Source organism: Syngnathoides biaculeatus, chromosome 13 (assembly GCF_019802595.1).
Source record: "Syngnathoides biaculeatus isolate LvHL_M chromosome 13, ASM1980259v1, whole genome shotgun sequence".
Classification (NCBI taxonomy): domain Eukaryota; kingdom Metazoa; phylum Chordata; class Actinopteri; order Syngnathiformes; family Syngnathidae; genus Syngnathoides; species Syngnathoides biaculeatus.
Window position 1 is genome coordinate 24,487,931 of NC_084652.1, and position 25,890 is coordinate 24,513,820.

The 25,890-nt window shown below is 42.7% G+C and overlaps 1 protein-coding gene across 3 annotated transcripts in view; it reads right to left on the reverse strand.

The window, feature by feature from the left end:
* The window catches only part of xkr4 (XK related 4), a 64,729-nt gene that overhangs the window by 28,984 nt on the left and 9,855 nt on the right, over positions 1-25,890 (reverse strand). For 2 of the 3 annotated variants that reach the window (XM_061839243.1, XM_061839242.1), the window contains exon 2: positions 2,690-2,889. In XM_061839243.1, coding sequence (XP_061695227.1) covers positions 2,690-2,889 — 200 coding nt within the window. Of the gene's footprint in view, positions 1-2,664; positions 2,890-25,890 lie in introns of all 3 variants that reach the window. The other variant, XM_061839244.1, reaches the window with a different exon arrangement.

Sequence of the window (25,890 nt, forward strand, 5' to 3'; positions counted from 1 at the left end):
ATGCTGGTTATCAGTCACATGCACTTGGAAAAGTTAATGTTACAAACAAAATAGTCCTTAAATGCGCTTGGGGAACGTGCGATTCTGATGAAAGATATCCTGCTAGATTACAAGGGGCCCGGTTGATTCATTTTCCAAAGCCTAAAACAGTGTCTACGATGGATAAAGGCTCGTGGAAGAGCGCACGTACAACTAAATGTGAACAATGTCAACAAACACAAGGCTGTATGTTCGAGGGTAAGTGAGGGAGAAGTATCTTCTCTGAGTTTGATTGAATTATTATCAGTGCTTTATACATTGCAGGAGAACAACTTTCACTTTGTTAGTGTATCGCTGACCTGCTGAATGAAGTGTGTAATATTTTATGCCGAAGAGTTGGGTTAGTAATACGTAAATGTGCGATGTCATGCAAGAGAAATGTCTATTTGACTTTTCAGACAGGGCACTGGATTCCATTGTGAGCCAAGTCAAATGAATACACCCACTCACTTATAAAGACTACAATGATATTACTCGTGATCTTTCCAAGTAAAAAGTACTCACCCTGCTTTACATGTGCTGTACGATTCCACAATTTTTTCCTGTTGGATTTCAATATGAAGTTTGTGAGGCGTCAAACTTTTTTGCATTGATCGCCAACGTTATGCTGTAACTCTGACATTGCGTCCTGCTCCGTCCAAAATCTTAATTCCGCGTACATATCCTTGCATGAAATAGTTGAGACCTCTCTGTAGAACACTGTTGGACAAGTCTGACGCATTTGGCAAACAACATACCCCAATATTATCTGGAATACACGATAGAGAATCCAGTTCAAAGCTGTTATGTTCAGTCGGCATTTTGGAAGATTGTGGGGCATGACAACTGTAGCTAAGGGGGGTGCAGCTGAAGATCGGCAGTCGGAAAGGTCCATTAAGTGCTAGAGTACATTAAGAGAACTGAATCAACCAGTGTACTGTTTTGAATCTCGATTATTTAGGTCCACATGCATGTTACGCATTGCCTAAGATCACAATGGAGTAAATTGTTGGAAAGCTAGTAAATTTTGGGTAAAAAGGGCACAATCAAAACAGCAGGAATTTGAAGATGACATTGAAAAAATAAATGTGAAAAAGGAGGCTCCATCTTATTCATGACCCAAATATGGACATGGGCTATCTTAAAATATGCAGACAGAATCTATGTGCATCCCTACTTTTTTCATATCAATTGTAACTAAACTGATGCCGACAGACAGTTTCAGTGTAGTGCAGAGCTGTACGCAGGACTCTCTGCTCCCCCAATTACCTGGAAATCCAAGAAGTACATAAAGGTGAAACGTGCACAGTGCCAGACAGGTAAGGAACAGTGATTTCTGGATTTTCAGAGTTGGTAGCGTCAGTGTCAGGCAGAATTGAATATCAAAGAGTGTTTACCGAGCTTTTCAGTAAGTTGTCATTGCATTTATGTACAGTCCATGACGAATGATTCATTCATTGGTCCATCTAGTTGTTATACTATATATTATGCTCTCCAGAAAATGGTGAGCAACATCTAGCCAGGAAACAGCCTGAAACAGAGACTTATAAGTATTTGCAATCACATTCACACCAATGTACAATTTGACCCAACATACTCGTACATTGTTTTTTGGAGTAACTCACACAGCAGAGAGAGAACTTTAAAACTCTATTTTGAAAGTTCCGAGCTGCGATTTGAACACATATCCTGCAAAGCAGACCAACTCAATAATGTGACCAAGTATTCTATAATTTCAATAACACTGTTGATGTGCATTGTATTTTAAACATGTTCACACCTAGATAGCTTGGTATCATGGCTGTATTTTCTATACATAGAGACACATGAATAGATAATGCTATGGTAATTTTAATTGCTGCAGTATTAACTATTAACCATGTAAAACATTAAATACAACATTATAAATCTCAATTTTCAATTAAGTGGAGTACAGATGATGATTACATCCCCAATCTGTGAGCCGATGTCACGTTTTAAATCTAATTACAAATTAGTTGTTGTAGTTGTATTGGGAAATTCAGTTTGTTCCACACTGTACCAACTTATTCAGGTTGCATTTTTCTTTTTTTTTTTTACTTTTCCTTTTTTAAATTTTGTTTCCTTTATAATACGTGTCCATCTGACTTCCTGGATCTCAGTCCAGTGTCCTTCACTTGCTATTCATAAGCTACACACCCAAGAAATTATCAGGCAAATAATTCTCGCCATTATGGGGACTGGGGTGCAAATTCCGGCCCCGTCTGTTTGGAGTTTGCCTGTTCTCCCTTGTGTCTGTGTGGGTTTTCTCCGGGCACTCCTCCCACATCCCAAAAACATGCATTAACTGAGGACTCTAAATTGCCCGTGGGTGTGACTGTTGTCTGTCTCCATGTGCCTTGCGATTGGCTGGCAACCAGATCAGGGAGTACCCCACTTCCTGCCCAGTGATAGCTGGCAAAGGCACCAGGATTCCTGCAACCCTTTTGAGGATAAGCAGCTCAGAAAATGGATGGATAATTATTAGTTGGATGGAATATGGAATGGCGTACAGTACAATCTCACACACGTACATGCGCGTGCACACACACACACACACACACACACACACACACACACACACACACACACACACACAAACCACTTTACAACATACCACGAGGTAACTGAGATGATGCAATGTGTATTTGACCTTGTACAGCCTGAAGTTTGTGCGTCTGTATGATGATGCACAATTGCAGCACCAGCTGTGGAGCACTCTCAAGAAAGGTGGCCAGGAGATGCAGCATGCTCAGGTCTGCAAACTCATAGATCATCCTCCAGTGGTAACGCCACCGGTCTTTCTCAGCACTCTGTCGACTCCGAAAGCCCAGATATATGGTATGGATGTACCTGTAAGAAAACAACACCAAAATTGTAAGTTACCACATCATGTTACATGTATGTGGAACATATATACATGTAACATCAACCATGAACAAAATGTAATGCGAATGATAGTCATTGAGATTGTGTGGATAATTGTATGCTGCCCCAGTGTTTGCAATGGATTCAGTCAAAGAGTTACTCTCTGGTACTGTTAGGCCTGTCACGATAACAAAATTTTAAAATGATACAAAGATGATATATTTTCCCCAAAACCATCACGATAAATGAAAATATTGTTGTTCAACACAGTCATCCCGCTCTACTTCGCGGATCACCTATCGTGGATTCAGTGCGTCGCATGTCAACAAACTAATATGCTGAGATGCCAAGATGCCGTAAGAAATCATTGACCTTCTGACCAAACGGATTTAACTTATTCTTCTTGTTTCTTTTGTTTCTCTTTCTAACTCAAATCGTCGCCACTGTTGTAGTTCTAACACGGTATAGAGGAAATCGGATAAAAAAATTAACACCTTGACACCAACAACATTGGTGAACAAAGTTCTGCTATATGAACATGAAATAACAAAAAATGTTTTCCCCTTAATAACATAAATTACTCTTTACTATAATTCAGTATTTAATTCAAATAAATCAATAAACAATGAAATTAACTTATGTTGCATAACTAACTGACACTTATGGCACCTACAGTTTAGGTCCTGAATACATGAAAGAACTACTACAGGGGTATAAATGAAGTAAAGCGCTGGGATTAACAGACTCAGACCAAATTTTGGACAAGAGTCTAAAGCAAACATGGTGAAGCAGCGTTTAGCTATTATGGTGCACACAAATGAAATAAGTTGCCAAAAGACGTTGTTATGAGCCAGGCTGGACCACGGCCAAGAGGGGCATGGCCACTGCCCTCGTCCGTGACACCTGTCACTGCTCGCAGCTGTTGCACATTGAGGCTGCACATTGAGGCTGTCATTAGATGGTGTATTTAAGTTGGAGTTTTAGTCACTGGCATTCGTTGTGTTCATTGTGCCCTGAATTTGTGTGTTGTTCCCTGAGTTAGTGAGTTGCACTGTGTTACCGTGTGCGGAAACTCCTGCAATAAAACCCACTGGACATAATGCAGTGGTCCTGGAGTCCCGCATTTGGGTCCACCTCTGCATCGGAGGTCCGTGACAGAACAAACTGGCCATTACAGGACCCAACAGGAAAGACTCGCCGTTGCCGGGGACGATGCCAGACACACGGCCTCCCGCAGGACCAAGTATATCCTATCCAGGTAGGCTCCGTGATGTCCTCCTCTCCTTCCTTGTCACATGCACCGCCTGTGTGTCATGATTACGTCCCGACCACGGCTCACCACCACATATTTTTTTGGACTCTGATTTTTCAGATTATGAGGAAGACCTTAATTTATATGACTGGCTGCCTGATTCTGACTCGGATAACAAAGGTGAATTCTCCCTCCCGGTAATGAATCTCGATGACTTCAACTCCAAGCCAGCAGATGCTAAATCAACCGGTAAGCCTCCGGCTCAGGAAGAGAGGGGGGATTCGCGACCCCTGAGGTGCAATGATCCGAGGACCACGGGACTTTCTATCGCTTTATGGAGGAGCAGTTAGAGCAGCAGAGGGCAGAGCTTGTGGCCCTCATGAACCAGGTTCGGTGGGAATTAGACTACTGTCCGAGCCACACCCACGTCGGGGTTGCCACCATTCCGCTACCAAACCAAGCCAATGTTGCGGTAGCCACTGACCCGCTACCAAGCCAAGCTCACATCGCATGGCAACTGACCCATTGCCACGCCACATCCACGTTGCAGTGGCGACAGACTTCCTGGCAAACCACGTTCACGCCGCGGTCGCCACCAATCCGCTACCACGTTGCGGTGGAAACAGTCTTCCTGGTGGACCACGCACCTGTTTTGGTGGCTACAGATTCCCGTCCGCTTTACGTTCCTGACCAGGCGGCGGCGAGGGCTTGTAGGCTGCCTCACGTTCCAGTCCCGGCGGAAGCAAAGACTCGTCGCCCGCCTCCCCCTCCTGTCCCGGCGACAACGACTTGGCCGCCCCACATTCCTGTTCAGGCAGCGGCAAAGGGTTCCTCCCGCTCCTGTTCTGATTGCGGCGAAGGCTCGTCAGCCATCTCATGTTCCTGTCCTGGCGGTGACTGCTCATCGGTTGCCTCAAATTCCTGTCCAGCAGGCGGCAACTGATCCTCGGCCGCCTCACAACCACGTCCTGGGAGGTCTTTGTCTGGAGCAGTTGCATGCTTCCGTCTGGTTTCTGCTTTGCCGTTGAGTTTCTCTTTGAGGACATCTGCCTGAATTACCCCGTGGGGACCCTGGTGCTTGGTGTCCGGGTCGACCTCCTGACCTGCACGGCCGGACCCCTCGCTTTTGGTGGCCTGGATAGCCACCAGACAAACTGGGGTTGGGGGGTGTGCCCTCCCCCAGATTCCCTTCCATCTGTTTTTGGAGATGGTTTTTTGTGTGTTTCTTTTGTCTAGGTGCGTCTGGGATCCGCACCTTAAAGGGGGGTGTAGGAATAATTGTGATCATAATTATCATACATTTGCTTCCAATAAAGAAATGCTTTGCTTTGCCCTAGATAACGTAGAACTGTTAGAACTGCTGCCTGTTAAAGAAATGATGACCACACATGTATTCAGCAATCTTCCACACATGCATACGCACATGAACAAACATTTACACCTTGTTTCAAACTGTTTTGCTTGTCGTCTCCTTTTTGTAACATCCATGTAAATAAGGGGCGTCTCAAAACTAAATAAATAGAGGTGCCGAGGAGAGGATAATCAGAGAGTGCAGTGGTGAAATGTACAAGACAGTTTCTCTCCTCTCTCCTCACGAGACTTGAACTGATGTCTTTGCTTCCTTTTTTGTCCTGTTTAATGAACCTGACAGGGGGGTTCTGTCATGAGCTAGGCTAGACCCACGCCAAGAGAGGGGTGGCCACTGCCCTGGCCGGTGACACCTGTCACTGCTCACAGCTGTTGCACATTGAGACTGTAATTCGATGGTTTATTTAAATTGGAGTTTTGGTCACTGGCATTTGCCAGTTCATTGTGTGCGTTGTGCCCTGAGTCTGTGAGTGTGCTTTGTGTTATTGAGAATAAAATCTAGTGATCATCATATCCTCGCCGAGGAGTCATGGATTTGGGTCCTTTCCCGCACCGACGGCACATGATAGACGTGATGTCAGGCTCAAGTGCGAATGTTTTTAAATCCAGGTTACAATCTCTTTTTTTGTCACTGATGCTTTTTAGAGTATTTCCATTTTTAAATGATATTACTTGGACTCTATGCTGTTTTAATTGTACTTTTATTTATCCATCCATTTTCCAAGATGGTTATCCTCACAAGGGTCACGGGAGTGCTGGAGTCTATCCCAGCCAACTTTGGGCGAAAGGCGAACTAAACCCTCAGCTGGTTGCCAGCCAATGGCAGGGGACATAGAAACAAACAATCATTTCCACTCACAATGAATGAATGAATGAATGAAAATGCCATTTATTGTCATTGCACGACGGAACAATTAAATTGGAGAGCCCCTCCTATATCGGTGCATATATTAAAGCAATATTAAAAAAAATGTGTAAAATGGAGTGCATAAAAAGTATTGCTCAAGATGATGAAATCAGCATGTTTTTTTTTATCAATAGCGCACCTCAAGAAATGATGAGAGTTCAGGAAGATTTTGGCTCTCACATAAAAACTGTTCCTCAGTCTGTTGGTCTTTGTCTTTGCACATCTGTACCACCTTCTAAATTGGCAGGAGCTCAGTCTTTGGTCCGCTTCTTGAACGAAGTAGCGATCCCAGATCTTCCAACCCCGTAAGATTTAACTGCTTTTCAAATGACTTGTGCTTGTCAATGTGATGCTTGAAGTAGTCCAGTTTCCATTCTGTCTACACATTTCCTTCTGAAAACTTGATTTCTACTTTGGCTTTGCAACATTTTTCAGATCAGACAATTCTCGCTCAAAAAATAGAAAGTCTTTCCATTTCACCACTTCATCTATTTGCACATATTCTGACAGTCATTGCATCTTAAAATAATAGCATTTCTTTTTTATGTTTTTGCCATTATTATTGACCGTAAACATAAGCATCTTTGCTGTAAGTTGCCCAGACCACTTTGCTGACCAAACACCAGTGGTTGGCAGCGTAAAAGGACGCAGTCCTTGTCAACAGATATGGATGTGATTTTTGCAATTGGATGTAGAAGCTAGTCACATGTCACTCATTGAATCACATTTCAAAATGGCACAAATGGAATACAGTAATCCCTCTCTAATTTGCGGATCACCTATTGCAGATTCAGTGAATCAAGGACCCCCCATACCTCCCCCAAAAAACAAACAAAAACCAAAAACTAATGTGACACCCCCGGCACGACGACATGGACCAATGAAGCAAAAAAGAATAAAAAAATAAAACGCCATTTATCCCTACTTCACGGTTTTTCACTTTTCGCGGATGGGTCTGGTACCAATTAACCGCGAAAAACGAGGGATTACTGTACCTCTGAAACCATGACAAAAATCTATTGTTGTTATCATTACAATTTCCTTTCTTGTTTCTGTATTCAATCCATTATATGGATCCACTGAGTCTCAAATCTTCTATTCCGGTTCTCATTCCTCACTCCTCCACTTGGGGAAGGTTCTTATCCCCAACCTGGAGAGGAGACACCACCCTTTTCTGACTGAGGACCATAGTCTTTGGAGGTGCTGATTCTCATCCCAGCCACTTCACACTCTGCTGCGAATCGCTCCAGTGAGAGCTGGAGATCACGGCTTGATGAAGCCAACAGAACCACATCATCTGCAAAGAGCAGAGATGCAATGCTGAGGCCACCAAACCGGACACCCTGTGCGGCTCACCTGCGCCTAGAACTTCTGTCCATAAAAGTTATGAAAAAAATCAGTGACAAAGGGCAGCCTTGGCGGAGTCCAACTCTCACTGGAAACGAGTCCGACTTATTGCCGGCAATCCAGACCAAACTCTGACAGCGGTCAAACAGGGACCGAACAGCTTGTATCAAGGGATTTGGGACCCCATATTCCCGAAGAACCCCCCCACAGGACTCCCCGAGGGACACGGTCGAATGCCTTCTCCAAGTCCACAAAACACATGTAGACTGGTTTGGCGAACTCCCATGCACCCTCGAGAATCCTGCCGAGGGTGTAGAGCTGGTCCACTGTTCCACGGCCAGGACTACATTGCTCCTTCTGAATCCGAGACTGGACTTCCCGACGGACCCTCCTCCCCTGAGTAGACCTTAACCAGGGAGGCTGAGGAGTGTGATCCCTCTATAGTTGGAGTACACCCTCCGGTCACCCCTCTTGAAAAGGGGGACCCCCACCCAAGTCTGCCAATCCAGAGATACTGTCCTTGATGTCCACACAATGTTGTAGAGGCGTGTCAACCAGGACAGTCCCACAACATCCAGAACCTTTAGGAACTCCGGGCGAATCTCATCCACCCCCGGGGCCTGCCACCAAAGACCTTTTTAAACACCTCCGTGACCTCAACCCCAGAGATAGAAGAGCCCGCCTCAGAACACCCAGACTCAGCTTCCTCTCCCCACCGACTCACAACATCCTGAGTTGAGGTCAGCAGCGTCCCCTCCCCACTATACACAGTGTTGATGGTGCACTGCTTCCGCCTACTGAGACGCCGGACGGTGAACCAGAATTTTCTCGAAGCCGTCCTGAAGTCGTTCTCCATGGCCTCACCGAATTCCTCCCACACCTCAGCGACCAGTGAAGCCGTATTCCGCTTGGCCAGCCAATACCTATCAGCTGGCTCAGGAGTCCCACATACCAGAAATGCCTAATTGGACTCCTTCTTCAGCTTGACAGCATCCCTCACTGTTGGTGTCCACCAACGTGTTAATGGGTTGCCGCCACGACAGGCACCGACCACCTTACGGCCATAGCTCCGGTCGGCCGCCTCAGCAATGGAGGTGCGGAACATCCACTCGGATTCAATATCCCCCGCCTCCTCTGGGACATGAGCAAAGTTCTTTCGGAGGTGGGAGTTGAAATTCCTTCTGACAGGGGAATCTGCCAGCCGTTCCCAGCAGACCCTCACAATACGTTTGGGCCTTCCACGTTGTACTGGCATCTTCCCCCACCCATCGGAGCCAACTCACCATCAGGTGGTGATCAGTTGATAGCTCTGCCCCTCTCTTCAGCCGAGTGTCCAAGACATGCGGTCGCAAGTCCGATGACATGACCACAAAAATCGATCATCGAACTGCGACCTAGGGTGTCTTGGTGCCAACTAGACATGTGAACACTCTTATGCCTGAACATTGAATTTGTTATGGACAATCCGTGATGAGCACGGAAGTCCAATAACAGAACACCACTCGAGTTCTGATCGGGGGTACTGTTCTTCCCAATCACACCCTTCCAGGTCTCACTGTCATTACCCACGTGAGCATTGAAGTCCCTCAGCAGAAAGACAGAGTGGCCAGAGGGGGCGCTCTCCAGCACTACCTCTAAGGACTCCGTAAGGACTCCAAAAAGGGTGGTTACTCTGCACTGCTGTTTGTGCTTATGCACCAAAGTCAGGACCCGTCCCCCTACCTGCAGGTGGAGGGAGACTACCCTGTCATCCACCGGGGTAAACCCCAACGTACAGGCCCCAAGCCGGGAGCCAATAAGTATACCCACACCTGCTCGGCATCTCTCCCTTTGGGCAACTCCAGAGTGGATCAGAGTCCAACCCCTCTCAAGAGTGGTGCCAGAGCACTAGTGGTGCGAAAAGGCGAGTCCGACTATATCTAGTCAGAACTTCTCGACCTCACCCACCAACTCGGACTCCTTACCTGCCAAAGAGGTGACATTCCATGTCCCTAGATCTAGTTTCTGTAGCCGGGGATCGGATCGCCAAGGTCCCTGCCTTTGGCCACCGCCCAGCTCACATTGCACCTGACCCCTACGGCCCCTCTCAAAGGTGGTGAGCCCATGGGAAAGGGGACCCATGTGACCTTTTCAGGCTGTGCCCGGCCGAACCTGATGGGTGCAGGCCCGGCCACCAGGTGCTCGCCTTCGAGCCCCACCTCCAGGCCTGGCTCCAGAGGGGGCCCCGGTGACCCGCGTCCGGGCAAGGGAAACCAAGATCCAATTTTTGTAGTCATCAATGGGGTTTTGGAGTCGTAGTTTGTCTGGTCCCTCACCTAGGACCTGTTTGCCATGGGTAACCCTACCAGGGGCACGAAGCCCCAGACAACTTAGCTCCGAGGATCATCGAGACACACAAACCCCTCCACCTTGATAAAGTGAAGGCTCGAGGAAGGGGTACTGATACTGAATTCAATAATTCAGCACTGATACTGAATTCAATAATAGAATAGTATATTTTGTATGTTCCCACCATACGAAGCGTATGTTGTAGGTAACTTTGATGTAATTGTTTATGATCAGTATATAGCTGTGCTATTCATCCATCAATTTTCTGAGCCACTTATGTTCACGAGGGTCACGGAAGTGCTAGAGCCAATCCCAGCTGTCATTGGGCAGGTAGCAAGGTAAACCCTGAATTGGTTGGGAGCCAATCACAGGGCACACGGAGACAGACAACAGTCACACACACAATCACACCGAGGGGCATGAGTGTCCAACTAATGTTGCATGTTTTTGGGATGTGGGAGGAAAATGGAAAAAAATCCACACAGGCACGGGAAGAACTCCACAAAAGCGGGGCAGAATTTGAAACCCGGTCCTCAGAACTGTGAGGCCAATGCCAGTCACTGATTTGACAGGAGCAATCATGCCCGTGCGCCATCTCACTCATAAATCTGCACAGTTGAGCACGAAAAATCACGTGCGTAAAATTTACTATGAGTAGAAATACACGGACATTCTCAGCGCACATGAAAACCAATCTAGCACATTGAACCACAGCCTCTTTTTTTTTTTTTTTAAACATGGAAAGCATACGGTCTCCTGCTAGCAAGTTTTCTTTTCCAAAGATAATCAGGGGAAAACCACGCCCCCAAGCCATTTGATTGGTCCCTGCAACGCCCTCTTCTTCTCTTGGCTGGTTCTGCCTATTTGCACCGAGTGCACTACACACAACACCATCGGTCACCGAGGGAAATGCATCCCCGAGGGATGCTTAATACCTGCTGACACTGTGAAACAAGGGGAAGAGGTAGAAGTTGTAGGTAGTATTTCGTGCCATTAGGACACACAGTCATTATTCACAGCAATGACGCGGTGTTAACACTGCAAGCAGCCAGAAAGTGGGAACACCAATTGTCAACTTTTTGAGGTAAGGACTACATTTAATGCTCTAATAATATTAACGTTCAAATAGATACGTTTACATTGTGATAGCTAATTAACTGCATGCACTTTGCTATACATATGGCCGTTTGCGAAAATGCATGTTTTCTTCAGAAACCAAATATGGTTTCCTTGCAGGATTTAGGGATTATTGTTAGGTTTTGGGCTGTGAGTGATTCTAGCCTATTATCTAGCGATTTTTGTTCTTAAAGTAATTGGAGTAGCAGCAGTGTACCTTTCATGACCGAAACACATCAAAGTGAATTTTGGGGTTTACATTGATTATAATCATTCTAAACGCAATGATGCACTTTGATGTGTTTGCTGTCATGAAAGGTGCTATTATTCTACTGCTGGTACTACTATTACTACTAATAATAATCATAATAAAATTTGCCAGAAAAAATATATATTTTCTCTACTGTTACTCTAGCTCCTATTACTATAAAATAAGCCAAAAAAAAATAAAAACTATATATATATATATATATATATATATATATATATATTTTTTTTTTTTTTTTTTTTTTTCTGGCGAATTTTATTATTACTATTAGTATTAGTAGTAGTAATAGTAGTAGCAGCAGTGGTACTATAGCACCTTGCATGACAGCAAACACAACTCAAAGTGCAGCAGCATTAATGCGTTTAGGGCTGTGATAATCCTATTATCCATTGTTTTGGAATAGCGCGGATAATCAATATGATTTTCTTTCAGTCACCGAAGGAGGCGCACTCGAGGTAAAAGCGAGGGACTTTGCAGGGACCAATCAAATGGCTTGGGGGCGCGGTTTTCCCTTGATCATCCTAGGAAAAGAAAACTCGCCTCCTGGTAGTTTACCTGACTCCCCTCCCCTTCGGCTCTTAAAGGGGTACACTCATAATTACAAACACTGTCCACCCACACAGTCTGGGCAACATAGAGCAAAGAGTTATATATGTTGCTTGTGTTTACTCTTGATAATAATGGCGAAGGTAAAAAAAAAAAAAAAAATGTGCTGTTGAATACTTGTATGATGAATATCGAGGTATGTGAATAATAGAAGAAAAAGTGGTGAAACTGTTTTCTCTTTTTTGTGTACAAAAGGTCTGTTCTGAAGCCAAAGTAGAAAGTACAGAATGAGATGGTGTGTGATGTTAAACTTCCACCTTGGTATAGCCTGATCGAGTATGAAAGCACAGACAATACAGCGCACAAAAAGCTAATTCTGTATTTTAAATAAAGGAGGCAACATAACATTAACCTTAAAACTGTTTGGGAGCATCATTCAGCTTTTCAACAATTCAGTTTTACACCAACAAAAATGGACAAGGATATCATTGTGGGTTAAAAAAATGAAACAAAGTTGCAAATGACCTTTCAAATTTACAGTTCATAGCTGGCTTGGTTTAATTAGTAATGTATTTTTTGGTATGTTGACATTTTCATTGTAAGTTTGCAAAAACACAAAATTGTTCTTAAATATGTTCTGATGTAAATGTAAATGCTGTAATCTGAATCTTTGAATGAGTCATGTAATTTCAATGGATGACACTGATATGACCACAGTGCATACGTCTGATGTTGCTCAGAGTGGTCAAAGGGGCACTTACGGGCTTAGTTCAGACACATAAAAAATTATAGGGAACGTTGACATTAATTTACGTGTTTATTTCATAAACGCTAGGAACAAAAAAGCCTGATCCTAAACAATCAGTATTCACCCAGAAACAGGAAATGCAAGATAACCGCACTGAGCATGTTCAGAAATTATGCCAAACGCACGTTCCGAGCTGCTTCACATGCTGCAAGTGACTTTACATCGAAAGTCATCAACATCATGAGCCATGCCAAAAGAGATTCAGTTACACTGAAAACATTTCTGGGATATAACACAGGTAATATTTCAGTATCTAACTATAATAAATATGAGATGGTGACTTACTTTGACTTGATCTAAGTTATAAAATTAGACTGTCCATATATCTAAATACGAAGTCATTTTCTCCCTTGGTACCGCGTTATCTTGAAGTTGAAAACTTTTCCCCTCTGCATGCTTTAGGAAGATATAGATCAACTACTGCTAGCTTTCATCAATGGATTGACAATAGATAGATAGATAAATTACACCTAGATTATAACAATACATCACAATGAAATAAAATGATTTGATTATATGAATACTTAGCTATGAAAATGAATGTCTATTGACCTCTTTAAAAATGTCCAACTCAGTCTGTACAGTGTCAATAAATTATGATTATGGTATTAGGTAACAACTACATACTCTGGTATAACTCAGTAAATTATTTTAAGGTCTTGAGATACCATCCCTAATCACACCCGCAACTTTAAATCTGCGGGTATGACTTTTGGGCCACACCCGTAACTTTATATCTGTGGGTATGACTGACCACACCCGTACATTTTTCAAATGTGAGTGACTGCAACGCTCTACAGCTGTTCCCCTGTGCCGTCTGCATGTGCCATAAAGGTTGATCGAAAAAAACAATAATGGTAAGGTTAGATTAAAATATTCTTTCAGAACCGTGTTTAGGTATGTAATAATTTCATTTGAGAAGATTCTGCAACATCGTAGTTTTTGAGGTTTAGTTACATTTTAAAAATAGATTTGTGGCCTCAATTCTCTTTCATTCTCTGCCCCTCTCATACACACACACACTTCTGTTCACGCACTGTTATCATTAGTCTATATATTCCTTTGGGATTCAGCTCATGGGTCATTAAATGAAGTTAACATTCCCCAAAAATATTTGGATAATATAATCTGGTGTGAGGATACTGAAGTTGCAGCATGTTCACTTCTCCCACATCTCTTTGTGTGTTTTGTCTGCAGAGACAGAGCTTGCTTGCTGACCTGCCACTCCAGCTACATTCACATTGTAAATGAAGGTGTCCCAGTTCTGACTGCTTGTCACATCCAGTGAAAAGGAAATGGATGTCTCATTTTCATTTTAGTCTCATACTAAGCCCATCCACATGAACAATCACTATTACCATTTGATCACTTATTTAATAAAGAATGCACTCTCTCAACTGACAGTTGTAACTTATTAAGCATTACAGCACTGAAATTTTACCATTAAACCCCCACGGAATCAGTGAAAATGTGATACTAGGTAATTTCCACGTTTCAATTGCCATTAATCTCTTCTGTCAGCAAGTATGAGGTGAAACATAAAGCAACGTATTATGGATTCTAAGATGCTTTCCATAAACCAATGCCATACAAGTCCAGTAGTGTATCATTGTTTTTTTGTCCTCCCTAGGTCTCTATTTTCTCATTCTTGTCACTATTCACTAATAGAAAAGATGCTAAAGTAGGTCAGCGAGGTTCTCGGGTGGTCTGAGGTTTAAATATTCTGGCTCAAATGAAGCCAGTTTGCTCAGGAAGTGACATAACAACGTAACATGTACCAAAATTGGGGGCTCGTCCGGTATCGAATTCATTTGACATTTGAGATATCTGTTTAAAAGCGTTAATTTTTTTTTACTGCATATTTGCAACAGACTGTAAAAAATGGAGTTTAGACTTGAGCACTTTATTAGGTCCCCAACCCCTGATTCAGTCTGTGATTTACAGAGGTCTGAGCTTCTGCAACTTGCCAGTCATTTCTGACTTGATGCCAAACCTGCTATGAGAAAATTCCAAATTTTGAAAATTGTTCTGAGTCATTACATTGCTGAGAGAACTTTTGTTCCTGATGTTTTGTCCCTGGTAAAAGAGGAACCTTCAGACGTTTTGGAATTAAATAAACTGGAATTACAACTTCAGATTGAAAGAGAGAGACGAAGAAAAGACAGAACTTAAAAAATTTTAATTTGACAAAGAGAGTGAATTTAAGAAACTTGAAAGGTCCTCTGATTCAGTCAGTTCTTCATCTTTTGAAATTACACGGCATGCCACAATAGTCCCTCCTTTCAATGAGAAATTAGTTGATAAATTCTTCCTCTGCTTTGAGAAAGTTGCTGAAAATCTCAAGTGGCCTCTAAAGAGTCATGGACTATGCTATTGCAAATAGTCTTAAAGGGAAAAGCTCAGGATGCATATTCGGTCAGAAATCAAGCAAAGTTCTGATTAACATTTTGTCAAAAAGACCCGACTGGAAGCTTATGAGTTATTGCCCGAAGCGTACCATCAGAAATTCAGAAGTACTCAAAAAAGGGACGATGAGAGCTTTGTAGAGTTTGCTAGGGAAAAGGAAACTCTGTTTGATAGGTGGTGTAGTTCAAAGGGGCTTCAGATTGGCAGAGTTTGAGGCAGTTAGTTTTGATGGAGGAATTTAAGCAGTGTGTTCATTCCAATCTCAGGACTTATTTGGATGAACAGACTTTTAAAACCTTACATGATGCAGTGGTGTTGGCAGATAATTATTTTTTGACTCACTAGAGTTCTTTTCAGTCTCCCGGCAATTCAAATTTTTTTTTCGCCAAAAGACTGTTTCTCATACAGAGTCAAGTGATGATAAGGCAGGTTGAAATTCTCAGGATCAAGGACCTGTCTGTGCCTATTGTAAGAAGGCTTGATTTCAGCTTGAAAAAGCTCAAATACAAAAATCAGTCTTTCCCCAAATGCCTGTGCATATATCATACCTCAGCCTTCCTTGCTAGGTGGTTCTGAGGAGAGTTTTGGTTCTGACAATGAACTTTCAAATTCTGAAGTTCCGGTGAAGTTTTTGGCTTTTATTCACAATGGTTTGGTTTCACTTATGGGAGATAATTCTACCCCAAGGCACGTTAATATTCTGAGGGACACTGGAGCTCTGCATTCTCTGATTTTGAAAGATGTTTTGCCTTTTTATGCAGAGTCTTCAGCTAACTCAGATATTATTATTAATTGTATAAGTGGATATTCTCTTGCTTCTTTGCATTTTGTGAATTTGACTTCAGATCTGGTTTCTGACACCATCGAAGTTGGTGTTCTTGACTCTCTTCCAGTTCCGGGTGTTGATTTGTTGATCGGCAACGATCTTATGGGGGCAGAAGTTGGCGCTGATTCTATTGTGACTGTTTCTCCGGAGTGTTCGCCAAATACAGGGCAATTAGAGTATGACGTTCCGGGTATCTTATGCCGTGACTCCTTCGATGTCAAAAGACATTTATTTCCAAAACGTCTTTGGCGAATGATTGCATTTTTGATTTATCAGATACATTCATGGTTCATTCTGTAGCCTCAGAGGCTGATGACTTGTCTCCAAACTCCTCAGGTTCTACTGATAAGTTTGAATTTTTTTTAAAAAACAAACAAGTCAGTTGTATTGCAACAACACTCTCCTCCCCGGTTACTGATTCTACAGTTGATGGTGTTAGCGATGTCAAGTTGGATGATATGAGTGGTAATGCTTCATCAAGATGTGCAATTCTGATGTGTTAGCTCACCTGGATGAGAAATTGACACATTTGTCAGCTGACCAGAAACTTGAAATGTCACAATTGCCCTTTGAGTTTTCTCACCTGTTTCCAGATGTGCCTGGCCGCAAATGACTGATTAGTCATGACATAGGTGTGGGTGATGCTGGGCCTGTGAAACAATACCCATATTGAATGAATTCTGGGAAGAGCGAGATTTTGTGGGAGGCGGTGCAGTACATGCTGGACAGTGACATTATTGAAACCTGCGACAGTCCATGGAGTTCACCTAGTGTACTTGTGCCCAAGATTGGTGATTGGTGCTCCTGCGCGAACATCAAAATGCACTCCTACCCTCTGCTGAGAGTGGATGATTGCATTGATCACGTCGATCAAGCTACATACGTCAGTAAGTTTGACCTCCTGATGGACTTCCGGCAGGTGGCGATCACGGACTAGGCAAATAACATTGCGGCATTCGCTACATCTGACGAACTGTATCAACAAAGTGATGCTGATCGGCTTGAAGAATGCCCCAGCAACGTTCCGATCGCTCGTCAACTTGACATCGGGTCTGGAAGGTGTCAAAGTACATGGATGATGTCATCGTTTACACCATGGAAGAGAATTCAGGATTTCTTTGAGAGACCGTCGGCAGGGAAAGAGACTGTCCATCTTGCATAGTGGATTTTTGAAAAGGCCCAGGTTGAATTCGTGGGGCATGTTGTAGGGCATAGCCGGTACAACCAGTTAGTGCTTGGATGGAGGCTATTGCACGTGCTGATGCACTCTCCGGGGTGTAAAGTTTTGTTTGATGTTTGGTACTTCTGTTGTATTTTTCTGTGTTTTCGTTTCTTTATTTTCCGTTCATTCTATTTTCTATTCTGTTTGTCATGTTTTGTGTTGCTTAGTTGTATTACAACAGAAAGATTCTCTGTAACTTTCTTCTCCTTAAGGGGGAGAGTGTTATGTGCGTGTGTATTTTTATTCTTTATTTTGCTTTCATACTTTTATGTGACTATGATGCGGTTCTTTTGTGATGTGGAATTCTGGAATGTTCTGAGGAGTGCCTATACAAGAGGACCGAGGACCATCAACAGAGCTTCTTACCAGCACTCTTTGGACAAGTAGACAATTACACGCCACACTGCATGCTGCCTTTCATTCCTGGATATTTCTGGACATTTGTTGACTTGGAATATTCGAAAGAACATTTGCCTGGTTCTTCAACTCTGGTGACTATTCATAGCTGGGCTCAACTACTCGGTCTTTGAACTTGTATTTTGTGTTAGTTCTTTTATTATTGTGATGTGTTGTGTTGTTGTTGTGTGTGTGTGTGATTAAATTGTCTTAAACGACAAATGCCTGTGCATATATCACACCACATGGATTATGCTATTGCAAATAGTCTTCAAGGGAAAAGCTCAGGATGCATATTCGGCCCTTTCTGTCGAGAAAAGTTCTATCATTTTGTCAAAATGACCCTACTGTTGTATTTAACTGCTTTGTCATAATTTGCTGGTTTGAGCCTGGGGACTTTACTCCAAATCCACACGTAACAGCATGTTTGTTGCTACTGCACGAAAGATCAGAAACGACTTTCCGTGAGTTTGTTTTAACTTAAACCAAGACAAAAAATGTTGACAACTACGGCTGGTTGTGCAGCTGCTTTTGAATGATACGTGTCATGACTTGTGCCGATGACACCGCCAGTAGCGCAGCAGTCCAAAACAACGATAGCTCGCCTCAACGGCTTCAGGTGGCTATCAAAACAACGTGAGCTCAAACTACGTAATACGAGCGTCATGGGCACATAAAAAAAAACAAAAAAAACGGGAGAGCGCACATATATGAAATGCTCTCTTTTTTTAAAAAAAATGTGCCCATTACCATCGTTTCTATGTACGTTGTTTTGATAGCCACCTGACGCCATAGGAAAGTCATGGAGTCAGGTGGGTGAGAGGCTGCGCTGCGGAACCAAAACTCTTGGAATTCAAAAAATGTTTCCCCGCAAACACCATGGATGGCACTGAGGATGACATGCTCTGGGAGTAAAATAGGATCACTGTTCATGAATTCAGGCGACACCAGAGCTGGACCAAGTCATCAAAGGTAGCTACGATGGATATTTTTTAGATTGGAGATGAGTCAGATGTTTCTTTTGAAGTTTTAGTCAAGGATGCGTAATGTAGAGGATAAACTGCACTCTGCACAAACGTTTTATGCACAAATATTTACTGCAAAAAATGTTCACGTCAAACAGTAATAAATATTTATTTAAGACTGTAATATGTGTTATCAACAGTATTAATAAAATGTTATGCCATCATTGCGTATTTGTTTTAGGTGGTTGAGGGATTCTGTCCTGACAATTACAGGGACCAGGACAAGCGTGTTCTGGGCCTGTCCTGAGATTATATTACGGCTACATCAGCACGTGCACAATGATTATTATTAATATTTGTTGTATGGACAGTTTTAGGAAAAACGATACAAGTACAAACCTAACAAAATAGAAATACGGATAATTCGTAATATTTTTAGCATATGGGTAGCAGCAAATTGGTGGTGCGCATTGTACATTGGTAGGGTAGGGTTTTCCTGATTTTTTTTTTTTAGGTCAAATTTGGAGTGAATGCCCTTACCCGTTCGCACTTCACCGTTACAGACCAGTACAATGACAATTGTGAAAAGGGTGCAGTTTAAAGTGGCGAATCGTGCGACAGTCTGATCAGTGCGGGTGCTGTATTGATCCATCAGGGAATCATCTGCTCCATTCTTTCCTCAATGGTGAATAAGACCCCAATTTTGAAACTGGAAGAGACGCATACAATGCAGACAGATGTGTGGGAGCGTATTTGTGAATTTGCCAGCATGGATCTAGAGCTCCCCTTCCATTTTCCATGGCACTTATTCTCACAAGGGACACAGGAGAGCCGAAGCCTATCCAAGCTAATTTAGGGTGAAAGGCGGACTACACCCTGAACTGGTCGCCAGTCAGTGACAGAGCTCAACCTAAATCGGAAAAATGTTCTCTCTCAAACAAAATGGATGAGTTGCTTCTCCTCAAATGGAAGAACAAGCACTTTGCATGTTTGGTCACTGTTTGCTTTACTTACAAATCCAATTCCAATGAAGTTGGGATGTTGTTAAACATACAGATAGAATACATCCATCCATTATCCAAGGCACTTCTCCTCACAAGGATCACGGGAGAGCCAGAGCCTATCACAGCTAGCTTCGGGCGAAAGGCTGACTACACCCTGAACTGGTTGCCAGTCAGTTGCAGAGCAGATATCGACACCATCACTGATGGGGAATCAATCCCACGCTGCCCGCACCTAAGTCAGGCGTGTGTAACCCAACACCATCAGTGACACAAACAGAATACAATAATTTGCAAATCATGCTCAACCATTGATCCGCTATCCAACCTGTTTAACCCGCACAGCATGCTGGGAGGATGTAAATTGTCAGGGGCGTGGCCAGGCCACTGCCCTGTGCGGAGCTGCTTCCAGCAGCAGCTCTTCACCTGCGCCTCATTGACGCTAATTAAGCCAGGCATATTACCATTGTATTTTGCATTGTCACTTGCCAGGTCGGTGGACACTGGAGCATTGTGTGTGAGTAGGCAAGCTTTTTGTTAACCTATCTCCCTCGTTACAGAGATTCTGTCCCAAAAGTCAAGTCTTCATGATTCAAGTCGTACTTATTGGACCTTGTTTCTGGATTTTTGGACTTTGCCTTTTTGCAACGTGTTTTTTGTAATTCTGGCTTTTTTGATGGCTCACCTGTGTATGACCTCTGCCATAATTACACTACCCTTGAAAATCATGTGCCTGCCTCTGTTTCCTGCATTTGGGACCTATCCCTTGACACATGCTCGAAACAGTAAATAATGTTGAAAGTGCATGTTTTGTGTCAATTATTTCTTGACTCATTCTTTTATTTGTTTTATTATTTGCTAGTTATGCTTGCTGTGGTGTGGTAATTTCAGTTTATATCGGTGTGTTATGGTATAGAAGGCGCTAAGTCGAAAGGCGAAGCTCTCAATTTACCAGTCGATCTGCGTTCCGACCCTTAAGTATGGTACGGGCTGTGGGTCATGACTGAAAGAACAAGATCCTGGATACAAGCGGTTGAAATGAGGTTCCTACAGGGTGTTCGTGCTCTCCCTTCGGCGAGATAAGCTGAGAACCTTGGTCATCTGGCAGGGGATCAGAGTAGAGCCGCTGCTCCTCCGCATTGAGAGGAACCAGATGAAGTAGCTGGAACAGCTGATTACCCACAAAAGAGCTGGATGAAGTGGCTAAGGACATTGTCGACATCAGCAGTTGTGTAGACGGGGTTATGTCCTTGTACAGGGGAATTTTGAAGCAGAAGGAAAAACAAAGACACTACCATGTTTTTCTCAAAGATAAAAACCTCAGCTACACCGTCAGCACCTGCAGCAGCTTTGTGTGAGGAATGCAAATTACTTATGTACTGCAATAAAAATGTGCAGCACAAGGTTTCAATAAATAAATATTTAACCAGACACTTGTACTGTTGAAAATGTTTGTCTCAAATATGGAAAGTATAAATACGTAATGTAAAGCTATTTTAAACATTTTGGTACCCACATTCACAAAACAACTCCTCGTCTCAAAGGTAAAAACCTCTGCCATGTACACTGCCAGCGCCTCCAGCAGAAGATTCTCCAAGTGAGAAATATTAATTATGTACCGCAATAAAAATTCCGTTGTTTTATTGTTATTGTTTAATTAGACACTTGCACTGTTGTAATTTTTGTCTCAAGTATGGAAAGTATAAATGCTGTACTGCTGACATTTGAAACATTCTGGTACACACACACGTGCTCGCACGCACGCATGCACACACACACACACACACACACACACACACACACACACACACACACACACACACACACACACACACACACACACACACACACACAAATCAACTCCCCATCTCAAAGTTAAAAAACGCAGCTACATCGCCAGCACCTCCAGCAGAAGAATCTCTGAGTGATGAATGGTAACTATACAGTAATAGAATGCAGTAAGTGTTTTATAATTTATATTGTATATTTATAATAATATATATTAATTTATAAGGTTTTAAAATTAAAGATTTAACAAAATACCTCTTTTTGTCTCATATGCAAAGTAGAAATACTGTTTACATATTTTCTGGTACCCACATAAACATACATCCCCTCCTCCTTTCGCGGGTGGTTCTGGTCTCAATTAACCCCGAAAAATGAGGCATTACTTTATTGCACAAAAACTCTTTGAACAAAATGTGTAGTTATACCCTAGATGTATTTTATTGGGAAAGTGGCTTTTTTCTGCATTACTTGAGACTACTTTCTCATTATTTATTTTTTAACATGATGTACTTGCCCAATTGAGAAGATCAATTCTTCCTCAACACTGCTTACTCTGTTCAGGATTTTAGAGCACTGAAGCCTATCCAAGATGACTTTGCGTGAAAGGCAGACAACACCCTGAACTGGGCACCAGCCAGTTGCAGGGCAGATATAGACACAGACAACCATTTGCGCTCACATTCACAGCATCACTGAGTGGGAACAGAGCCCACGCTGCCTGCAACAAATGCAGACATGTGCACCACTCCATCATTTGAAATAGAGTGCATTATATATAAAGTCATCTAAATGCAGACCATTACTAGTTTTTTGCTGTTCACCCATCTGATTGAAGTGAGCTACAATGGATTTGCTGACTATATGCCATTTGTACAAATTGTTGTTCCTCTTCATATTTCTAGCTTTTGTACTTAGAATATAGTACCTCGTACATGTGCTTGTTTGTTACTATCATCCTGGTTTTGTTCACCAGTTTTTTTTTTTTTTAAGTGGATAACTAGGGGTTGCGGTGGCATGGTGTCTCATCTGGTAAACCGTTGGCCTCACAGTTCTGAGGACCCGGGTTCAATCCCGGCCCTGCCTGTGGGGAGTTTGCATGTTCTCCCCGTTCTTGCGTGGGTTTTCTCCGGGTACTCTGGTTTCCTCCCACATCCCAAAGAACATGCAACATTAATTGGACACTCTAAATTGCCCCTAAGTGTGATTGTGAGTGTCAATATGCCCTGCGATTGGCTGGCAACCAGTTCAGGATGTACCCCGCCTCCTGCCCGTTGACAGCTGGGATAGACTCCAGCACTCCCCGCGACCCTTGTGAGGATAAGCGGCAAAGAAAATGAAAGGATGGAAACGGGGGTTGCACTTTTCATGCTGAGGCTTTGTGTGTTCTCATCCGAAGGAATCGTAAAACCAGTAAAGGAAAGCAAATATATTTATATTTTTCATACACGAAGGAACTCGATGTGCTTTACATGATTAAAGGCATTTGAAAACAGAGGCGCCGGGTATCCTGATGGAGATACTTTACAGTGACTGATTTTAACAGCTGCAGTTGAACTGCAGTTACACCCCTCCTCAAATCACCATGACAACTCAAACTTAGTGTTGCAACAAAGCAGGCTTGCTCAAGAAACCCATTAGGATCGGTTGTACTGTTTGATGTGCTCATTGATGCATGGTACATATATCAAATACATAATTAAGTACATCCTCCATAAAGATGTTGTATTAGATGTTCCTAAATGCACTGTGGCAGTAGACTCACAGTGGTTAAACACGTTAGCAGTTTGTAAATTTGGAAGTTGTGACCAAAGAATATGAATGAATATTAAGTTCTGCACAAAGAGAAATGTGCAAGGGGATGAAATATTGTGGTGGCATTATACAATTGGCCATACCATACACTATCACTGCACCGTATTATTGGCATGGTGGTGCTCACGAGGCAGTGAGGAACAACTGCACCTTTATTTTTGTAAGTAAGCAACGCAAATGTATTTATATAGTACATTTCATACACAAGGTAATTCAATGTGCTTTACATGAATCAAAGAATTTAAATACAAAGAAATAAAACATTGAAAATGGACAAAAAAAGACAACAGTATTTATATGCACAGTGAAGAAAATAAGTATTTGAACACCCTGGTATATTGCAAGTTCTCCGACTTAGAAATCATGGAGGGGTCTGAAATTTTTATCGTAGGTGCATGTCCACTGTGTGAGAGATAATCTAAAAAGAAAAATCCAGAAATCACATTGCATGATTTTTTAACGATTTATTTGTGTGATACAGGTATAATAATTATTTGAACACCTGACAGAATTCTGACCCACGAAGACCTGTTAGTCCCCCTTTAAAAGTCCACCTCCACGTCATGTATTATCCTGAATCAGATGCACCTGTGTCAGGTCGTTAGCTGCATAAAGACTCCTGTCCACCCCATACAATCAGTCAGACTCAAACTTGTAACATGGCCAAGACCAAAGAGCTGTCCAAAGACACCAGAAACAAAATTGTACAACTCCACACGGCTGAAAAGGGCTACGGAGAAATTGCCAAGCAGCTTGGTGAAAAAAGTTCCAGTGTTGGAGCAATCATTAGAAAATGGAAGAAGCTAAACAATGACGGTCAATCTCAATCGGAGTAGACCCCATACAAGATATCACATCGTGGGGTCTCAATGATCCTTAGAAAGGTGAGGAATCAGCCCAGGACTACACGACAGGACTTGGTCAATGACCTGAAAAGAGCTGGGACCACCGTTTCCAAGGCGACTCTCGGTAATACACTGAGACGTCATGATTTGAAATCATGCATGGCATGGAAGGTTCCCCTGCTTAAACCAGCACATGTCAAGGCCTGTCTTAAGTTTGCCAATGACTATTTGGATGATACAGAGGAGTCAGGGAAGAAAGTTTTGTGGTCAGATGAGACTAAAGTTGAACTTTTTGGTCATAATTCCACTAACCGTGTTTGGAGGAAGACGAATGATGAGTTCTATCCCAAGAACACCATCCCTACTGTGAAGTATGGGGGTGGTAGCATCATGCTTTTGGGGTGTTTTTCTGAACATGGGATAGGACAACTGCACTGTATTAAGGAGAGGATGACCGCGGCTGTGTATTGGGAGATTTGGGGGAACAACCTCTTTCCCTGAGTCAGAGCATTGAAGATGGGTTGTGGCCGGGTCTTTCAACATGATAATGACCCGAAGCACATAGCCAGGAAAAGCAAGGAGTAACTCCGTAAGAAGCATATCAACGTTCTGGCGTGGCCTAGCCAGTCTCCAGATCTAAAGCCAATAGAAAATCTTTGGACCGATCTGATACTCTGTGTTTCTCAGCGGCAGCCCAGAAACCTGTGTTATCTAGAGAAGATCTGTGAGGAGGAGTGGGCCAAAATCCCTCCTGCAGTGTGTACAAACCTGGTGAACAACTATAAGAAACATTTGACCTCTGTAATTGCAAATAAAGGCTACTGTACCAAATATTAACATTGGTTTTCTCAGGTGTTCAAATACTTATTTGCAGCTGTATCACACAAATAAATCATTAAAAAACCATACATTGTGATTTCTGGATTTTTCTTTTTAGATTCTCTCTCACAGTGAACATGCACCTATGATGAAAATTTCAGAGCCCTCCATGATTTCTAAATGGGAGAACTTGGAATATAGTAGGGTGTCCAAATACTTATATTCTTCACTGTATATATAAAATAAAAAAATAAAAGTACAATTAAAAACACCGAACACACGAAATAGTTTTTTTTTGTTGTTGCCCCAGTAGCATTACAGAGAGGCATATTTGAGAATGATACCAGCAAGAAAAGCACGAACCATAGTAAGCCAAATATCTTCCTCCAAATAATTTAGCCTTGAACAAGCATAATTGTGTACAAAATGGATGGATGGATGGATTATTGCATGACATCATTAGGTTTTTGGGAATGATAGCGCTTATCTCAGATAACTCTCGACGAGAGGCAGGTTTGCAGGGCACAAAAAAAAAATCTTTCAGACTCACACCTGTGGGCATTTCAATGTTTTTGGGATGAAACCGGAGAACCAAGCTCTATTCTGAGCTCCACCTGGATGGCACTCTGTAGAGTAAAGTCATTTCAGCCACTTTTATCCAAGATCTTGTTCTTCCTGTCATGACCCACAGCTTGTAACTGTAGGAATGGAGACCGATCGGTAAATTGAGAGCTTCGCCTTTCGGCTTAGCTCCTTCTTCAGAACAACAGACTGAAACAATGTCTGGATCACTGCTGAGGCTGCACTGATCAGCCTGTTGCTCTTTCATTCCATTCTTTCCTCACTTGTGAACAAGACCTCAAGATACTTGAACTCCTCTACCTACGGGAGGATCTCCTCACTTGAAAAGGTCCCGTAACCCTTTTCCAACTGATGACCACGATTTACAATTTGGACGTGCTTATT